Source organism: Pelophylax lessonae, assembly GCF_965119305.1.
Source record: "Pelophylax lessonae genome assembly, chromosome: 2".
NCBI classification, from domain to species: Eukaryota; Metazoa; Chordata; class Amphibia; order Anura; family Ranidae; genus Pelophylax; species Pelophylax lessonae.
In genome coordinates this window covers 652,292,249-652,310,714 of record NC_138769.1, presented here as the reverse complement: position 1 = coordinate 652,310,714, position 18,466 = coordinate 652,292,249, and the positions used below count along the sequence as shown (strand labels likewise).

The 18,466-nt window shown below is 42.4% G+C and overlaps 1 protein-coding gene across 1 annotated transcript in view; it reads left to right on the top strand.

Annotated features, from left to right (window-relative positions):
• Positions 1–17,987, top strand: part of MRPS31 (mitochondrial ribosomal protein S31) — a 166,325-nt gene extending 148,338 nt beyond the window's left edge. The window contains exon 7 of the mRNA XM_082244818.1: positions 17,659–17,987. Coding sequence (XP_082100944.1) covers positions 17,659–17,891 — 233 coding nt within the window. The 3' untranslated portion in view covers positions 17,892–17,987. The remainder of the gene's footprint in view (positions 1–17,658) is intronic.
• The last annotated feature ends 479 nt before the right edge of the window (positions 17,988–18,466 follow it).

Below are 18,466 nucleotides of genomic sequence, written 5' to 3'. Positions count from 1 at the left end.
AATGGTAATTCTACTCAAGATATTATATAGATTTCAAATGCTACCTATAGCTATTCCATCAGCATATTTTAAAACCATAAAATCAATGCTGCTAAAATTTATCTGGCAGGGAAAAAAGCCTAGGGTGCAGTTTGTGGCTCCCAGTAGAAATAAGACACAGGGGAGTGGCGGCACTTGATATAAAAAGATATTACACAGCGGCACTGATATCTTGAATATTAGAATGGACAAAAAAAGATCCTGAAAAAGATGGGTTAAGTTGGAAATCATGTTGACTGCACAGTTCCCCTCTCACGAGTGTCACTTACCGCACATGGGATTCTCTCTGCAAAAAACATACATGGCTATATAACTCTCCTCTCATGCCGTTGATGGGTCACCCCTACTTTGCTCCAGGTAATTTGGACCCTCTTTTTGATAATTGGATGAAACTTCCCAACCCACTTCTTCATCAAGTTTTGTCACTCCGAGAGATGGCTCCCTTACAGGTCTTAACCACTAACTCCCCTCCCACATTTATGGACACCTGGCGGCACTCCCAGCTCTCACACTTTGTACGGAAACTGCCTAAACCCTTGCTTTCCTATTCTGAACTCGCGCAGTGGAAAGCGTTTTTGCCCATTCCTCCCCACCTTCAAGGCCGCTCTCCTCCTTTTACAAAGCTCTACTAGACCTCCATACCTCCAAGGCTTTGAGCTTTTTTGCAGCATGGGAAAAGGACTTAGACAGCTCACTGTTCGACGAGGAAAAAATCCACAATTCTCCATATGACCCATAAATCTTCCATCTCTACGCAAACGGCTGAAATGAACTACAAATTGCTCACTCGTTCGCATCTCACACCCGTGAATATCAACTGCATTTTCCCTTCCTCTTCCGACAGGTGCTGGAGGGGCTGTGGAGGTAGGGGGTCCCATGCCCATATATGGTGGTCAATACTGTTTCACTCCACTGTTCACTGTTGAACCCCCCCACAGATACAAGCGATCCATTGCTCCTCACCTTCTAAATGCCACCAAATCTCTTATCCCTAGACTATGGTCCCAAACTTCTGCACCTACTATCCAACAATGGCTACTCGCAGTGGACTATACTTACTGTATGGAGTACCTGTCATACTCTTTACGTAACCTTTCCTCCAAATTCAATGCTGTATGGGCTTGTTGGTTAGCGTTTAAACACACTGCAATATACACTTCTTTGATGTCCCGTCCTGCAGATAACCCTTCTACCTCCTCAGAGGGGCAAGTGCCACAGGTGGTTGTACTGTAATGTATTGTACTGTATTGTACTTCCTTGCTTAATTTTCTTGGTATCAAACCAGCTGCCCCCCCCTCCCCCTCCTTTTCCTTCTATCTTCTCTCTCTTTTCTTTTCTTTCTCAACCCCCCCTCATTTTTCTTCTTCATATATAACAAATGCTGATTGCTGGGTTGACCTTGAAAGGTTGTTCTTCTGTATTTGCTGATTGTTACGGGTTACATATAGTGGGTAATTCTACTGGTTGGTTATTTTTTGCTATATATATTGGTGTTTTTTTATGGCTCGACTGATCCATTACAATTTGTTATGTTTTGCTATTTAAATATTTCTCAATAAAATTTTATTAAACAAATAGTTGGAAATCACGTTGAGTCAAGCACAGTTGGATAGGAATTAGGGATGCACCGAAATGAAAATTTTGGGCCGAAACCGAAAATGCAGGATGCCCTTGGCCGAAAACAGAAACCGAAAATGACTTTTTCCCCCAAAAAAATTTAAAATGGATAGAACAGGGGCATACACCAAAAACAGGCAGTGACGTACACCTGTCGCTGCCACCCTGTCACAGTATATGTACTGTGATGGGTTGGAAAGAGGTTAATTTAATTACCAATGGTATTTGTATTATGAAGCATGAGGGGTTAATGTATTGTCACTGCTGGTCACTCATCTATTAGTGACCGACCAGTGGCAGGTAATTAACCCCTTTGAGCTGCATTAGTGCAACCAGTATCAGTGCAACCAGTGTTAATTAACACTGATACTGTTTGCACTAATGCAGCACAAAGGGGTTAACTAACTGCCACTGGTCGATCACTAATAGATGAGTGACCCGCAGTGACAATACATTAACCCCTCATGCTGCATAATACTAATACCAGCTCCCCCCCCCATCGCCTCAGCGTCCCCCTCCTCGGGTGTCCTTCATTCAAAAGTCCCGCCTCTGGCCGGCGGCACCGCCTCTCAATGACGTCCCTACTACGATCTGTGCATTATGAATTGACATACCAGGCGGGGGGGGGGGGGGGTGGCGGGTGAGCTGCCGCTATAGATCTATGTGATCCTTCCCTGTCAGCTCAGCACGACTATGTGTGAATGAGAACAGAACTGACCTGACACCGGGCGGGGGGGCGGGCGGAGCGGCCGCTATTAGCTGTAACTATGTGAGAGCTTCACTTCCCTGACAGCGGAGATACATGCCTGTCAGGGAAGTGAAGCTCTCACATAGTTACAGCTAATAGCGGCCGCTCCGCCCGCCCCCCCCCCCCCGCCCGGTGTCAGGTCAGTTCTGTTCTCATTCACACATAGTCGTGCTGAGCTGACAGGGATAATTCACATAGATCTATAGCGGCCGCTCCGCCCGCCCCCCCGCCCGGTGTCAGGTCAGTTCTGTTCTCATTCACACATAGTCGTGCTGAGCTGACAGGGGAGGATCACATAGATCTATAGCGGCCGCTCGCCCCGCCCCCCCCCCCCCCCCCCCCGCCTGGTATGTCCATTCATAATGCACAGATCGTCATTAACCACTTTACCACCAGAGGATTTTGCTGTCTTCCGTCCAGGCCACTTTTTGCGATTCGGCACTGTGCGACTTTAACTGACAATTGCGCGGTCGTGCGACGCCGTACCCAAACGAAATTTACATCCTTTTTTTCCCACAAACAGAGCTTTCTTTTGGTGGTATTTGATCACCTGTGCGATTTTTACTTTTTGCGCTATAAACAAAAAAAGTGTGTTTATTTTGAAAAAATAACAATATTTTTCACATTTTTTTATATGAAATTCCCCCCCCCCCCAAAAAAAATGTAAAAATCTAATTTTTTTAAAATTTTTGGCCAATTTGTTTTCTGCTACCTATGTTTAGTAAAAAAAATCGCAATAAGCGTATTTTGATTGGTTTGTGCAAAAGTTATTGCGTTTACTAACTAAGGGAAAGATTTTTGTCATTTTTGGTGGGTTTTTTTTTTAACGCGTAATGGCGGTGATCTGCGATTTTTTTTTTGCGGGACTGCGACATTGCGGCGGACAGATCGGACCCTTGACTGACATTTTTGACACTTTTGGGGGTACCAGTGACATTTCTACAGTAATCAGTGCTATATATATGCACTGTTACTGTAAAAATGACACTGGCAGGGAAGGGGTTAATTTTATTGGAGAGGGAGGGGTTAATGTATGCCTGGTGCTTACTGACGTGTGGGGGGGGGAGGTGACTGAGTGACAGAAGGACAGATCGGATGTCCAGCTATGCTGAACACTCCGATCTGTCAGTCCCTGTCACTATGGAGATCAGCCCGCTGTGTTTACACACAGCAGGCGGATCTCCAGACTCGATCCCCGACGATCGGGGCAGAGCAGCTGCAATCGCCGCTGCTCCTCCGCTGGCTCGACTCCCGCTGTGAATGAACACAGCGGGAGCGAGCCTCCGGCGGCGCGCGAGCGCCGCCCACAAGGGGCGGAGTCCAGCGACGTAGGTCTACGTCGCTGGACGGGATCGCGGCACTTTGCCGCAGTAGCCTCCATGTGAGCGGAGGTAAAGTGGTTAAGAGGCGGACGGCCGGCCAGAGGCGGGACTTTTAAAACCTGCCCTGCGCTGCGCCCTCCTCCTTCCCCACGGCGGCCATATTTATTTTCGGCAATGTTAACCCATTATCGGCCGAAATGAGATAGGCTCATTTTCGGACGATAATTTTGGTGCATCCCTAATAGGAATATTTGGGTTCCACCTAAATATAGGTTATTGCACGAAGATACACATTAAATGAAGAGAGTTGCATATAAGATATGGGATATGCTAAATAGACTGGCCGAGTGGAAATACAACTCTCCGTTATTACCATTACTAGGCACACCATATTTCCCACCCGTAATGGAGAAACAGTTTGGAGGTTGGATAGGAGATTTGTGATTAAAAGATATCACACATAAGGGAAAAAGTAGACCACTTCACGATTTAAACACAATGGAAAAATGGGCACTAAATGATTGGAGTTATACGAAATTAAAACACTTTGTAGGTTGTCTGCCCCCAACCTATCAGATCAGAAAAAGAGTTGAACCTTGTAGAAAAACATTGTAATCCGTTAACAAAATTAAGTCATGGCCTGTCTCAGATATATAGGGTGTTAACTGACCTGATAGGAATGAGGAAACTTACATTTATAGAAAGTTGGGAAAGAGCAATAGGATCTGGACTGACTGAGCATGAGGAGAATGTTGTGTTGAGAGCCGCACACTGCACCGGTAGAGATAAAAACACCATAGAGTTAAACTATAAGTGCCTTTCAAGATGGTATATAACACCGGTAATTGCACATAGCTGCCAGCCAGTGTAATTAAACCTGTGCTGGTGAGGTTGCCAGATGGTGGGCACAATGTTCTATGTCTGGTGGGAATGTCCTAGGATCAGGGAATATTGGTTAAAAATACAACTTCTCAATAAAATCACAGGAGAAATCGTTGTAGATGACCCCTGGACTTGTTTATTCCATAGAACAAAGAGATCTTTTAAACATTAGAAAAAACTTGATAGTCCCAAACCTGCTGAATGCAGCAAAGGGGACTATCCCCAAAAAATGGCTTGAAATAGAAGCACCTGACGTAAGGGAATGGTGTGGTAGAGTTGATTATATATATATATATATGAGATGGAATATCTATATAGCAGAGATGACGAACAAGTAGATGGCTTTTTGGATAAGTGTAAAAAATGGACTGAATTTAAAAAAAAAATCAGAGAATACAAGGATTTATGGAAAGCATACGGGAAGCGACCTAAGAGTAAAATATGTTAATTTTCTAAGAAGGAGAAGTAGTACTGCAATTTTGAAATGGGGTAGAAATGGGGAGATTGGGGGAGGGGGGATTCTGGGATCTGGTGGATGGATCTGATTTTGTAATAATCGAAAACTGACTTTTCTCATTTTTACTTGTATTTGCAAAGAAAATAATAAAAAAGTGAAAAAAAAAGCAGGCTACCAATGCTGACCCCTCCTGAAAATGCTAGTTTCTTTACTGTCTTACAAGATCTATTTTACAATGCCCATAGGGAAAAATAACAGCTTTGAAAACCTTAAGAAGGGCTATACTGAGAACATATGAAGTTAACGATGCTGACCTCTCTTGAAAATTTCTTTGGCTATCTTGCTGATCTAGTGGTTTAAGTTGCTCACCCAGAACAAGTCTACAGAGCATAAAATGGTGGACCGACCTGGAAAAGTGTTTTCTTTGCTATGTGTCTGCAGAGCAGTAGTACTGACTTCACTATAACCTTCCTGATCTGCGGGCTTGTTGTGGGTCAGTGATTTAAAAGGTATTAAAGCCAAAGATAGCTAAGCAGCTAGCATTTTCATAAGGAAATCAGCAGTGGAAGTCTCCTTATGTCTTTGTACAGGTTTTAGATTTGGTGTAGAAGAGGTTTAGGAGTCTGATGGAAATCTATCCTCTGTGAACAGTGTTGATGTGGTTTAAGGTGACATGCTCTAAAATAACATCATTGGTTTGGACTTTGGTGGCCTTCTTCATTTGCCATGGCTTGGTTTGTGACATTGCCTATACACAGTATGTGATAGGGGGAATGGCAGGTAGGCATTCGAAACAGTAAGCAAGACCAAGTGCAGGTGCAGGATTTAGAGGTAGGTGGAACAGGAGGCAACCCTATTACATAAACCCAAAGCAGGAAGTTGAACCCAAACGTACTGCAATTCATAAAACCATAGAGTACAAAGCGCTGGTGCAAAAGTAAAAGACATGTAAGCAAAGACCATAGATTTAGGAAACAAACTGAAAGAGTTAGAACTTATGTTACTGGATGAGGAGTTTGACTTAGTGGGAGTATCAGGGACCTGGCAGGACTGCTCGCAGGACTAGGCTGCAAATAATGAAGAGTATACTTTGCACTGGAAGGACAGGGTTTTTAGGAGAGGTTGAAGAGTATGCCTATATGTCGGGAACAATCTGAAGGTTAGGGATAAGGAAGATATCGATATTGACTGTTGGGATGTAGCCTTTGTGGCTGGAGCTTCATATGAGTGCTTCAAATAGTAAGTTCATTTTGGGTGTGTATTAGCATTGAGAAGATAGAAAAGAATCTCTTTTCTCAGACAAAAAATCAGGGAAACAAGTACTATTATTATGGGGGACTTTAACTTTTCAGATAATGACTGGACTAAAAGCACTGCGCACTGAACTAATGCTTGCGATTTGAACATATTGCAGGACAACAAATTCATACTAGAGAAAATTCTTTGTTGGATTTAGCAGTCTCTAACAATACGGAACTCATAATAGATGTGCAGATTAGGGAAAGTTTTGGTAGTAGTGATAATTTCTACCAGCTATATTTATAACTTGTTCTTTAACTCTAGGAATTAAAAAAATAAACATTACTGTGGGGCCCTCACCTGCACTTCAAAGATTAAATGTCTGGTAAGTCTACGGGTGGAGGAATAGGCTGTAACACTTGCCTTTATGGGTTGCTCCAGTGATCCTCTTCTCTGTGATACCATGAATTGTGGGCAGCCCTCGTCGTTCCCAGGTACAATACAGGACTATCAGTTCTGCATTATATGTTATGATGCCAGAACGGACCCGCTGACCTTCGTGAAGAGGCTTTGGGAACCGATAACACAGCATGGAGGAAGTCTGGCAGAGCGAAGAGTAGGCCAAGTATTGCAGTAGGCCAAGCCCTAGACCTCCGCATTTTACCCTTGCCATTCAAAGGGAGATGGCTGCAAAGGTATTTTTTTAATTCCTTACTTTGTGGTTTTTTGCCTCAGGCTTGCACAATGCCTGTAAAATGATTCTAAAGCCTAGTATACACTATCAGTTTATTTTTCATTCAACCCAGCAGGTTGAACACAAAAAAAAAAACTGGTAGCTCAGGTCGGAGCTGCTCTACTAACCAACTTTGGTACAGCGACCTCCCCCTCTGAGCTTTGTGTTCTGACAGGGGGACCCCCTCCGCTAGAACACGCCTGTCAGCGCTCACAGCCAATGGCTGAGATCGCTGATCGGGAGCCTGTCGGCTGCTCGGTTTCCAGCATGCACGTCCGACAGAAGCCGGCTGAATGGCTGGTCAGAATGGCTGCCATACACACGGGCCTAATGTCGGCCAGTTTTTATTGAATTGGCCAATGTCGTCTGGCATTCGGCCCATGTGTACTAGGCTTAAGCCAGCTTAAGGCATCATTCAGATATCATCTTTTTCAGCTGGCGATTCCCTGCACCATAAGAACAATCATAGGGGCAGTTCAACCGCTTGATCGTTCTTACAGGCGGCGGGAGGGGACATCCCCCCCCTCCCGCCACCCTCCTGTGCTTCTACCGGCTCCCCTGTGTGATCTGCGAGTCAGAGAAGGAATTCGCAACGGCGGAAGTTTTCCATAGAGCATACCAAAGACCGGATGGTCCCCAGCAGTCTCTGACCTTCGGAAGCTCGGGCGCAACGTTATTAAAAAAAAAAATTGATGCGCCCCCGTCACTGCGTGTTCGCATGCAGAAGTGAAAGCATGCGTACGTCAGGCCCACATATGTACACTGCATTTTACCAATTACCCACTGGGCACTTAAACCCCCTTCCTAACCAGACTCATTTTCAGCTTTCAGTGCTCTCACATTTTGAATGACAATTACTTAGTCATGCAACACTGTACCCATATGAAATGTTCGTCCTTTTTTTCACACAAATAAAGCTTTCTTTTGGTGATATTTAATCATCATTGGATTTTTTTTTTTTTTTTTTGTGCTATAAATAAAAAAAGACCCGACATTTTGTAAAAAAAATTCATTTTTCTTTGTTTCTGTTTTAAAATTTTGCAAATTTAGTTTTTTTTCTTCATACATTTTGGCCAAAAGTTATACTGCTACATATCTTTGGTAAAAATAACCCAAATAAGTATATATTATTTGGTCTTTGTGAAGGTTATAGAGTCTACAAGCTATGGTGCCAATCATTGAAAATTGATCACACCTAATGTACTGACGGTCTATCTCATTTCTTGAGACACTAACAAGCCACAAATACCCCCCAAATGACCCCTTTTTGGAAAGCAAACATTCCAAGGTATTTAGTAAGAGGCATGGTGAGTTTTTTGAAGTTCTAATTTTTTCCCACAATTCTCTGCAAAATGAAGATCCCCCCCCCCCCACACACACACACAAAATTGTCGTATTGCCAAGCTATTTCTCACAAACTATATAGGCATACTTGCAACTGCACCCAAAATACATTCTGCTACTCCTGAGTATGGCAATACCACATGTGTGAGACTTTTACACAGCCTGACCACATACAGAGGCCCAGCATCCAAGTTGCACCTCCAGGTGTTCTAGGAGCAAAAATTACACACATAATTTCCTGACAACCTATCACACTTTTGAAGGCCCTGGAGCAACAGGACAATGGAAACGCCCAAAAATGATCCCATTTTGGAAAGCAAACATCCCAACACATAATCTAGGAGAAATAATGTGTCTTTTGAACTTGTCATTTTTTTCCACAAGTTTTTGGAAAATGGGAAAAGAAAATGAAAACGCATTTTTTTTACACAAAGTTGTCAATTTATAAGATATTTCTAACACATAGCATGTACATTGCAAAAATGACACCCCAAAATACATTCTGCTACTCCTCCTGAGTATAGCGACACAATATGTGTGAGACTTTTACACAGCCTGGCCACATGCTGGGGACCAGCATGCAGGGGTCACCGTCATTTCCGCCATTACACTTTTGTGAGGCACTGTAGTTGCATGGATGAGCACTGATGTGGCATGGATGAGCACTGATGTGGCATTGCTGTGGTACAGATGAGCACTGACGTGGCATGGATGTGGCACGGATGTGCACTGACGTGGCATGGATGTGGCATGCATAAGGACTGACGTGGCATGGATGTGGCAAGAATGAGCACTGACATGGCATAGATGTGGCATGGATGTGGCAAGAATGAGAAATGATGTGACACGGATGAGCACTGACGTGGCATGGATGTGGCATGGGTGAGCACTGACGTGGCATGGATGTTGCACTGATGTGGCACAGATGAGCACTGACGTGGCATGGATGTGCACTGATGTGGCACAGATGACCACATGTGGCATGGATGAGCCACGGATGTGCACTGAGGTGGCATGGATGAGGCAGGAATAGGCATGATTGAGGCACGGATGGGCATGATTGAGGCACGGATTGGTATGACTGAGGTATGATTGAGGCATGGATGGGCATGACTGAGGTATGATTGAGGCATGGAGGAGGCAGAGGATGAGCGGTGCTGCAGCCTCCCTTCTCTCCTCACACGCTGTACCGATCTATGTGTACAGCATGCGAGGAGAGGAGACAACTGAACTGGACATGCGCCGGTTTGTTGACAACTGATCGCTCCATCATTGGACGGAGAGATCACGTGGTAAAGGACCACTGTCATTGGCCCTTCACCACGATCTGTGATGCCCCAGGGGGTGCGCGGGAAGTGCAATTGTGGGAGAACGTCATTGTATGCCCTCCCAAAATAAGCGAGAGCAACAATTCTAGCCCAAGACCTCCTCTCTAACTCTAAACTGGTAACCTGTAAACATTTTTAAAGTATCGCCTCTGGAGATTTTTAGGTACCGAAGTTTGTCGCAAATGTGTGTGTGCGCAAATTTAAGGTGTGACATGTTGGGTATCTGTTTACTCAGCGTAAAATATCATCTTTCACATTATACAAAAAAGTGTGCTAACTTTAGTGTTTTGTTTTTTTTTTTTAATTCAAGAAACAGTTTTTTAAAAAAACAAAAAAAAAACCTTGTTTGAAAAATTGCTGCGCAAATACAGTGGGACGTAAAGAGTTGCAACAACCGCCATTTTATTCCCTAGGGTGTCTGCTAAAAAAACATATATCATGTTTGGGGGTTCTGAATAATTTTCTAGCAAAACAATTATTATTTGTAGGAGAGGAGTCCCAGAATAGGCCCGGTATGGCAGTGGTTAAACACAGATGTTCACCTGTGTACACTAGCTCTTTAAAGGACATAGATCCTTTAAAATGTATATATAAAGTGATCTCACACAGCGGATCATTAGGTTGCTATGTACCTACAGGTCATAAAGCTCATCTTTAGGCATAGCCATTCCACACCTACTACTGTTGGTTATAGGGGGTCTGATAGTTAAAGGTACATTCTAATCAAGATTGAATCAAGACTTTAGATGCATTCAGGGGACATATACTTGCCTGGATTTTTCTTTTTGATCATGACCCCATATTGCCGATGCATCAATGTTTTTATATTCAAGTAAAAACAGAGTTTGTCTATTCTCATTTTACCCATTGTTAGCAAGTAGTTGACTCTCATAGACAGAAAATAGCATAGTGCCGAATCTTGTTCCAAGTTCTCAGTTCAGGACAGAATCCAGGGCCGAAACAGCTAATCGGTTATTAAAGTGTTGACAATAGTGGTCAGTCAATCAGTTGGCCTGCATACAGAATGCATTATTTGTTTACATATCAGGAAGTTCAGTGAAGCACACATACTTCTCAGTACACCGTCCATACATGTCAGAAGACACAGTGCAGCACACATACAGCTCAGTACACCATTCATGCATGTCAGTAAGTGCCTGAGAACTTGTGAATGTGTGAGGAGCAATGCCTCATGAGACATGTAGTCCTAGGCAGGAAGTAAGTGGTTCTAAAGGCAGAAGTTTTTTTCTTACCTTGCTATAGGGGCACTCTATACTAGTGATCGACCGATATCGGTTTTTCGATACCAATATTTTGGCCATTGCATATCGGCATCGACCGATATTTTCATACGGGAGCCGACGGGCACGGGACTCTGACGGAACGGCACGAGCAGCCGTTCCTTCAGAGCGCATGCGCCAGTGATGTCACTGGCTGTATGTTAGGTAAATATCTCCTAAACTGTACATGTTTAGGAGATATTTACAGTACCTATAGGTAAGCCTTATCATAGGCTTACCTATAGGTACACTTGCAGAGGAGGGTTTACTTCCTCTTTAAAGTCAACTTTTACCAGTATTGTGCATTGTATTTTAAATGATCATATCCATGAAAAAAAAAAAAACCTCTCAGTTTTTAGTACTACTTTATCTCCCTTCCACCCTTCATATAGCTTTATGTCTGACTCCTAGTTTAAAATGCCCATATATCCTACTTCTATTTATTATTATATATATGATTAATATACAGTCAGGTCCATAAATATTGGGACATCAACACAATTCTAATCTTTTTGGCTCTATACACCACCACAATGGATTTGAAATGAAACACACAAGATCTGCTTTAACTGCAGACTTTCAGCTTTAATTTGAGGGTATTTACATCCAAATCAGGTGAAAGGTGTAGGAATTACAAAAGTTTGTATATGTGCCTCCCACTTTTTAAGGGACCAAAAGTAATTGGACAATTGGCTGCTCAGCTGTTCCATGGCCGGTATGTGTTATTCCCTCGTTATCCCATTTACAAGGAGCAGATAAAAGGTCCAGAGTTCATTTCAAGTGTGCTATTTGCATTTGGAGTCTGTTGCTGTCAACTCTCAATGTGAGATCCAAAGAGCCATCACTATCATTATCAGTGAAGCAAGCCATCATAGGCTAAAGAAACAAAACAAACCCATCAGAGAGATGGCAAAAACATTAGGTGTGACCAAATCAACTGTTTGGAACATCCTTAAAAAGAAAGAAAGCACTGGTGAGCTCAGCAACACTGAAAGACTCGGAAGACCACGGAAAACAACTGTGGTGGATGACCAAAGAATTCTTTTCCTGGTGAAGAAAACACTCTTCACAACAGCTGGCCAGATCAAGAACACTCTCCAGGAGGTAGGTGTATGTGTGTCAAAGTCAACAATGAAGAGAAGACTTCACCAGAGTGAATACAGAGGGTTCACCACAAGATGTAAACCATTGGTGAGCCTCAAAAACAGGAAGGCCAGATTAGAGTTTGTCCAAACAACATCTAAAAAAGCCTTCACAATTCTGGAACAACATCCTATGGACAGATGAGACCAAGATCAACTTGTACCAGAGTGATGGGTAGAGAAGAGTATGGAGAAGGAAAGGAACTGCTCATGATCCAAAGCATACCACCTCATCAGTGAAGCATGGTGGTGGTAGTGTCATGGTGTGGACATGTATGGCTGCCAATGGAACTGGTTCTCTTGTATTTATTGATGATGTGACTGCTGACAAAAGCAGCAGGATGAATTCTGAAGTGTTTCGGGCAATATTATCTGCTCATATTCAGCCAAACTCTTAAGAACTCATTGAACGGTGCTTGACAGTGCAGATGGACAATGAACCAAAGCATACTGCGAAAGCAACCAAAGAGTTTTTTAACCTCCCTGGCGGTATGATTATGTCTGGAAGTTCATACCAAAAGCGGTACAATTATTTTCATGGAAATTTGGTGTTATGTATTATAGGCCTACAATTCTTAGTAATTACTGACTTAAACCTGAGCAAAACAAGACTCTAGTAGACATCCCAGATGTGATAAATTTTGAAACGCAAACGCATGAATTATAATCTCATAAATAATGTAATTTTATTCAATAATGCAGTAAATAAGGAAATTTGTCAAAGAAAGAAAATTCAATACAAATGCTGCGTGTGATAAATCTTGAAACAAGGAACTACACAAAGTCCAACGTCACAGTCAGGACATAGGAACCTAGTTTCCTTTCGGACTTTCTTTCCATTCCTATCGCGTTTCGAGCAGCAGACAACACACATCCTGGTTGGTGCTGCCTTTTTTGCAGTTGGCGGAATATAGTCTGCAAAGTGACGGCCGGTCAGACGCTCTGGGTTGACCACGTCAACAGCGCGACGTCCAGGTCTATTTTCAACTCCTGATGGTGTCTGGTACTTTGCAAAAATCTGCTCAGCCACCTTCCAGACAAACTCGGAAATGAGCAAGAGGGTTTTCACTGTTGACTTTGTGCAGAATGTAAGCGTTCCATAGACATTGTTCCAGAAGATGTCTAAATATTTTTTTATAATATTTTTTTTGCTGTTTTCGTACAGCGGGATAGAAGGTCATGGCCTGATCGGCTCTGTCCACACCTCCCATTGTTTTGTTATAGTCAATTACGACCTGTGGTTTCAGCACATCAGTCCCACGTTTTGTATGGACCGTGGCAGTGGAGGTAGTGTGAACAGTGCTCATAAGACACACATCCTTCTTGTCTCTCCATCTCATTGCCATCACCTTTCCCTTCTGCCAGGCAACCATTTCTCCGGTTTTTAGTTTTTTTTTGGCAAAAAAAGATGGCATGTCTCGACGGTTAGGCCGAACGGTACCATATGCGTCGGTTCTATTTTGTAGCAAAACATCATATAGTTCCGGGGAGGTATAGAAGTTGTCCGTCGTCAAACAATATCCCTGGTTCAGCAAGGGGTCAAGAAGTGTCAGGACGGATGATGTGGCAATCCCATAGTCGCTGTACCTCGGGTTGAATTTAGTGCCTTTGCCGGTGTAAATTACGGAATTCCATATGTACCCCGTGGATGACTCGCAGAGCATATATGATTTGATGCCAAACCGTGCTCTTTTTGATGCGATGTACTGAATCCAACTTAGGCGACCTTTGTAGGCCATCAAACTCTCATCCACGCTGATGTCCCTTTCTGGCACGTAGGTCCGCTGGAAATTTCCCACAATAAGTTGCCATACCTCCCAGATCTTTTTCAGTTTGGGCGCAGGATGCGTGGCCTCAACAAATTCCTCATTGTTTGTGAAGTGCAAATACTTCATAATCAGGGAGAAGCGATACTCAGACATCACGGTCCCAAAGAACGGTGTGGCCAGTAACCTGTTGGTGGTCCAGTACCATTTTTGGAACGGTTTCCCCACCAACCCCTGAAGAAAGAGGAGTCCCATAAACAGCCACATGTCCTCTTTCGTTACCGGTTCCCACCTTCTGCTTCGGGAAAGCCTGGCATGCAGCGTTGCGGATTGCTGCTGTTGGTAGCGATTCGTCTCGGCGACAATTAATTCAATTACCTCCTCAGTGAGAAATAATTGAAGGTAGGCCAGAGGATTGTCACGCTCGACATCTACCTTCATCCCAGGTGATCCGGTGAAGGAGAATCTTGGGGGCGCTACCTGGTCCGCATCGCAATCAATAGCGCACCAAGTGCGCACATCGCTGAGGTCAGGGTCATCGCCGTTCTCACTTGCCAGATCCGTGTCAGTGTCGGACGACAAATCACCGCATGACTCGCTATCGCTCACTTCCGCGAGCACCTCTGGGTCGCTGTCGCTGCCGCTGTCACTCAGCTGGTCCAAAAGCGGTTTAGACTGGCGCTTTTTTGATGCCATAATATATTTTTTTTTTTGGGCACAAATCACGTTTACTGAAGGGACGGGGCACTGTAATATCAGATCTGAGGTGATCTGTGGTGATACAGTGTAATCCTATCAGATTACAGTGTATCACCTCTTTTATTTAGTTTCACTTTTCAAAATTCCCGCCCAGTTCCGCTCCCGTGCGCCGCCTCTGCTCGCAGGGAACGGAACCAGGAAGTCAGATGCCGGTCACCCGGCGATCGGAGCGAAGGACATCGCTGGATCGCCGGGACAAGGTAAGTGGAATGCTTCTGGGAGCCAAGGGAGGCTCCGCTGGCACTCTGCAACTCTACCCCGAGCGTGACTCGGGGTTACCGCTCTTGATATGAAAATTCAACCCCGAGTCACGCTCGGGATTACCGCCTAGGAGGTTAAGGGAAAGAAGTGGAATTTTATGCAACGGCCAAGTCAATCACCTGACCTGAATCTGATTGAGCATGCATTTCACTTGCTGAAGACAAAACTGAAGGGAAAATGCCCCAAGAACAAGCAGGAACTGAAGACAGTTGCAGTAGAGGCCTGGCAGAGCATCACCATGGATGAAACCCAGCGTCTGGTGATGTCTATGCGTTCCAGACTTCAGACTGTAATTGACTGCAAAGGATTTGCAAACTAATATTAAAAAGTGAAAGTTTGATTTATGATTGTTAATCTGTCCCATTACTTTTGGTCCCTTAAAAAGTGGGAGGCACATATACAAACTGTGGTAATTCCTACACCGTTCACCTGATTTGGATGTAAATACCCTCAAATTAAAGCTGAAAGTCTGCAGTTAAAGCACATCTTGTTTGTTTCATTTCAAATCCATTGTGGTGGTGTATAGAGCCAAAAAGATTAGAACTGTGTCAATGTCCCAATATTTATGGAATTGACTGTAGATTATTACTTTCACAGTTTCACAGTGTAAATGAACCCCTTATAGTAGCGATTATCTGCTGTTTTGGTACTATGAAGGCTGATTTTAGTTTTTATTTTTTTATTTTTTAACCCCATTATGACAAGTGAAAGAAGAAAAAAAAGCATGCTGCTGCTACTGAACGTCTTAGGCCTGGTTCACACCTATGCTTTTTTTTTTGGTGCTTTTGCAGAAACACACTACAGTTCATTTAACGTGGTTTCCTATGGAGCATGCTCACATCTATGCTTCCTTCAGCCATTGCAAATTTGGAAATGTTCAAGGACTTTTTTCAATGCAAAACTGTGCTTATTTTTTGTTTTTAATAATATATATTCATATGAAAAATATTTATATGAAAAATCTTTGTACATTCGCTCAATGAAAGAATGTTGTTTGAAAATTTCACTTGCTTTTACCATTGAGTTTTAAAATTAATGTAATTTCTGAACGAAAACCACATACACTGTCTGAAAATTCCTTTGACCAAGATGTTTTCTTTTCCACTCCTTCGAATTTTCCCTTCACTGTGGTCCAAACTGAACGTCGATTTGAGCCTAGTAACGATTAGAAAATTGAACGAACATTGTTAAAATTAACATTTTTTTTTTAAGGAAGACATAAGTGACAGCAGGTGCGGGTAGTTTTTATCAAGCCACCTGCCTATGGCAAGGGAGTCTGTCATACATAATATATTACAGTTCTGTCTGAAAATCAGCAAAACATTCTTTAATTTTTTTTGCCTTTAAATAAAAAATGTGATCTCTGAGTCAGATGATATTTACCAGATACAACCTCTAATAGTATACAGTAAACCCCCCTCTATTGCGGGGGTTACGTTCCGGACCCACCCACGAAAAGAGAAAATCCGCAAAATAGAAAAACCCTTTTAAAATACACTATAGGCATGTTTTTTTTTTACTGTCACTGTACTTTAAAAGCATTTTAAGGTCTTTAAGCACACTTTTAAAACAATAGAAACTCATTTAAACACATAAAAGATACTGAGAGACAGAGCAAGAGCTATGGAAAACACAAAAATATTACATTTTCAATGATTTCATTAGTAAAATAACATTACAGAAAAAATATACCGGGACTGCAAAAACTGAACCGCGATGGAGCGGGGGTTTACTGTATACAGTATATCTCTTCTGTCAGTTATTCTCAGAGTAGATTAGAGCTTTTGCTCCCTAGCCATATAGTTTATATATATTTACCACTACATATAGATATTTAAGAATTAATTGCCTTTTTTTTTTTACTTTACATATTAACTAAATTATACGCCACACTTTTTTATGGTTATTATCCGATTAATTGATCAAAACAATAATCGGCCAACTAATCGATTATGAAAATAATCGTTAGTTGCAGCCCTATTTTGATCTGATATTACTGTCTTGCATTAGAGGAATACTAGCTAACATTGTTGTCCTCTTTCTAAAAAAGCAGGCTGTGAGCCTGAAACACTGGCTTCAATACTTTGACTAACGTGTAACAAGTATGCAGATCTGGAAAGACAGAGAAGGCCATCAATCCTTATCTGCATGTTTGTTCCCGGTCAGTGACTCAATGTATTGAATCAAGAGAGTCTGCATAACACCAATCCAGAAGCAGAAGTTGGCAGGGGCAGTGCCCCCATGTTTCTCTTTAGACAGGTTTCCTGTAACATTATAGGGTTAGTGGCTGTCACTGTGATCCTGGCTTCACTACCTAGTTGACTGCTGACCTGAAAAAAAGTATGCAGGATGGAAGTTAGACTTTATAGACTTTTGACTGCATGTATAGTTCAGGTTAATGGCACTAGAATCACAATGTCATCCCTGCAGCATTAAATACGAAGTCTGCAGTGACAGCTCCTATTGGTTCTACCAACAAAAGTTCACATTAAGATATACTTGGTGGACTTTGGACTTTGACTTGCTTAACTCCATTGGTTCCTGGATAGCACTGACTTTTCAGTGATCTAAGATCTACACGTATTTAGTTTAGAAATTTTTTACAATGTGATCTTCTCTCTGTTTTTTTCTGTATATGCTTTATTGTGGTTAATTTGGTTTAATAAGGGTATTTATGATATTCTGTCTCATATTTGTAATAGAAATTATAACCTGAAATACATTTTTACTTTTGTTTATAGGTCTTGATGAAGAGCAGAAAGTGGAGTTTCATGAGCACATATTTTTGGATAAGTACTTGGAAGACTTTCCAAAGCAGGGTCCCATCCGACATTTCATGGAGCTTGTAGTTTGTGGTTTGTCTAAGAATCCGTACCTTACAGTCCAGCAGAAGAAGGAGCACATAGATTGGTTTCGGGATTACTTCAACCAGAAGGAAGATATTCTCAGAGAGTGTGAGGTTTACCTGAACTGAATAGAACTGGAATTTGCTGAAACACCAAAGGTTATTCCGATGGGTATTGTCTTCTTGGCAGAACTCTTTATCCATACACGACGAAATGCCATCTTATTCCTTATGCTTCTGTAATTATATTACAAAGTTGCTTGTCAAATAAAACCTTTGTTTTTGATATAATGTGTGTGTGCATGTGTAAATGTATGTAGACAGTTCTTTGTTAAAAAAAATGTATGTAGGCAGTAAATAGTAGTACCCAAGGTGGCAGAAAAGAATGACCATCACACAGTTTATTTTATTTTTATTAAAATGTCATGTGTGTTGATCATACTGTGTCGAGAATCGCTACCTTTTCCTTGTAATCTGGCTTGTCATGCTGACCCTCCTGCTTTAATACTCAGTCACTGACCTGAAGACTCTTACAAAGGGACTTCTCTGACTTCACCTTCTGATATCCAGGAGGTCCGCAACCCCTATATTTCACTTGTATTAAAGGTGCAGGCTCTGAAGGAATAATCCTCACCCTGGCTTCACCACTTGGTGAGTATCTTACTTACCCATTTGTAGGATTGAAGTTCAGAGTTCTTTTACTT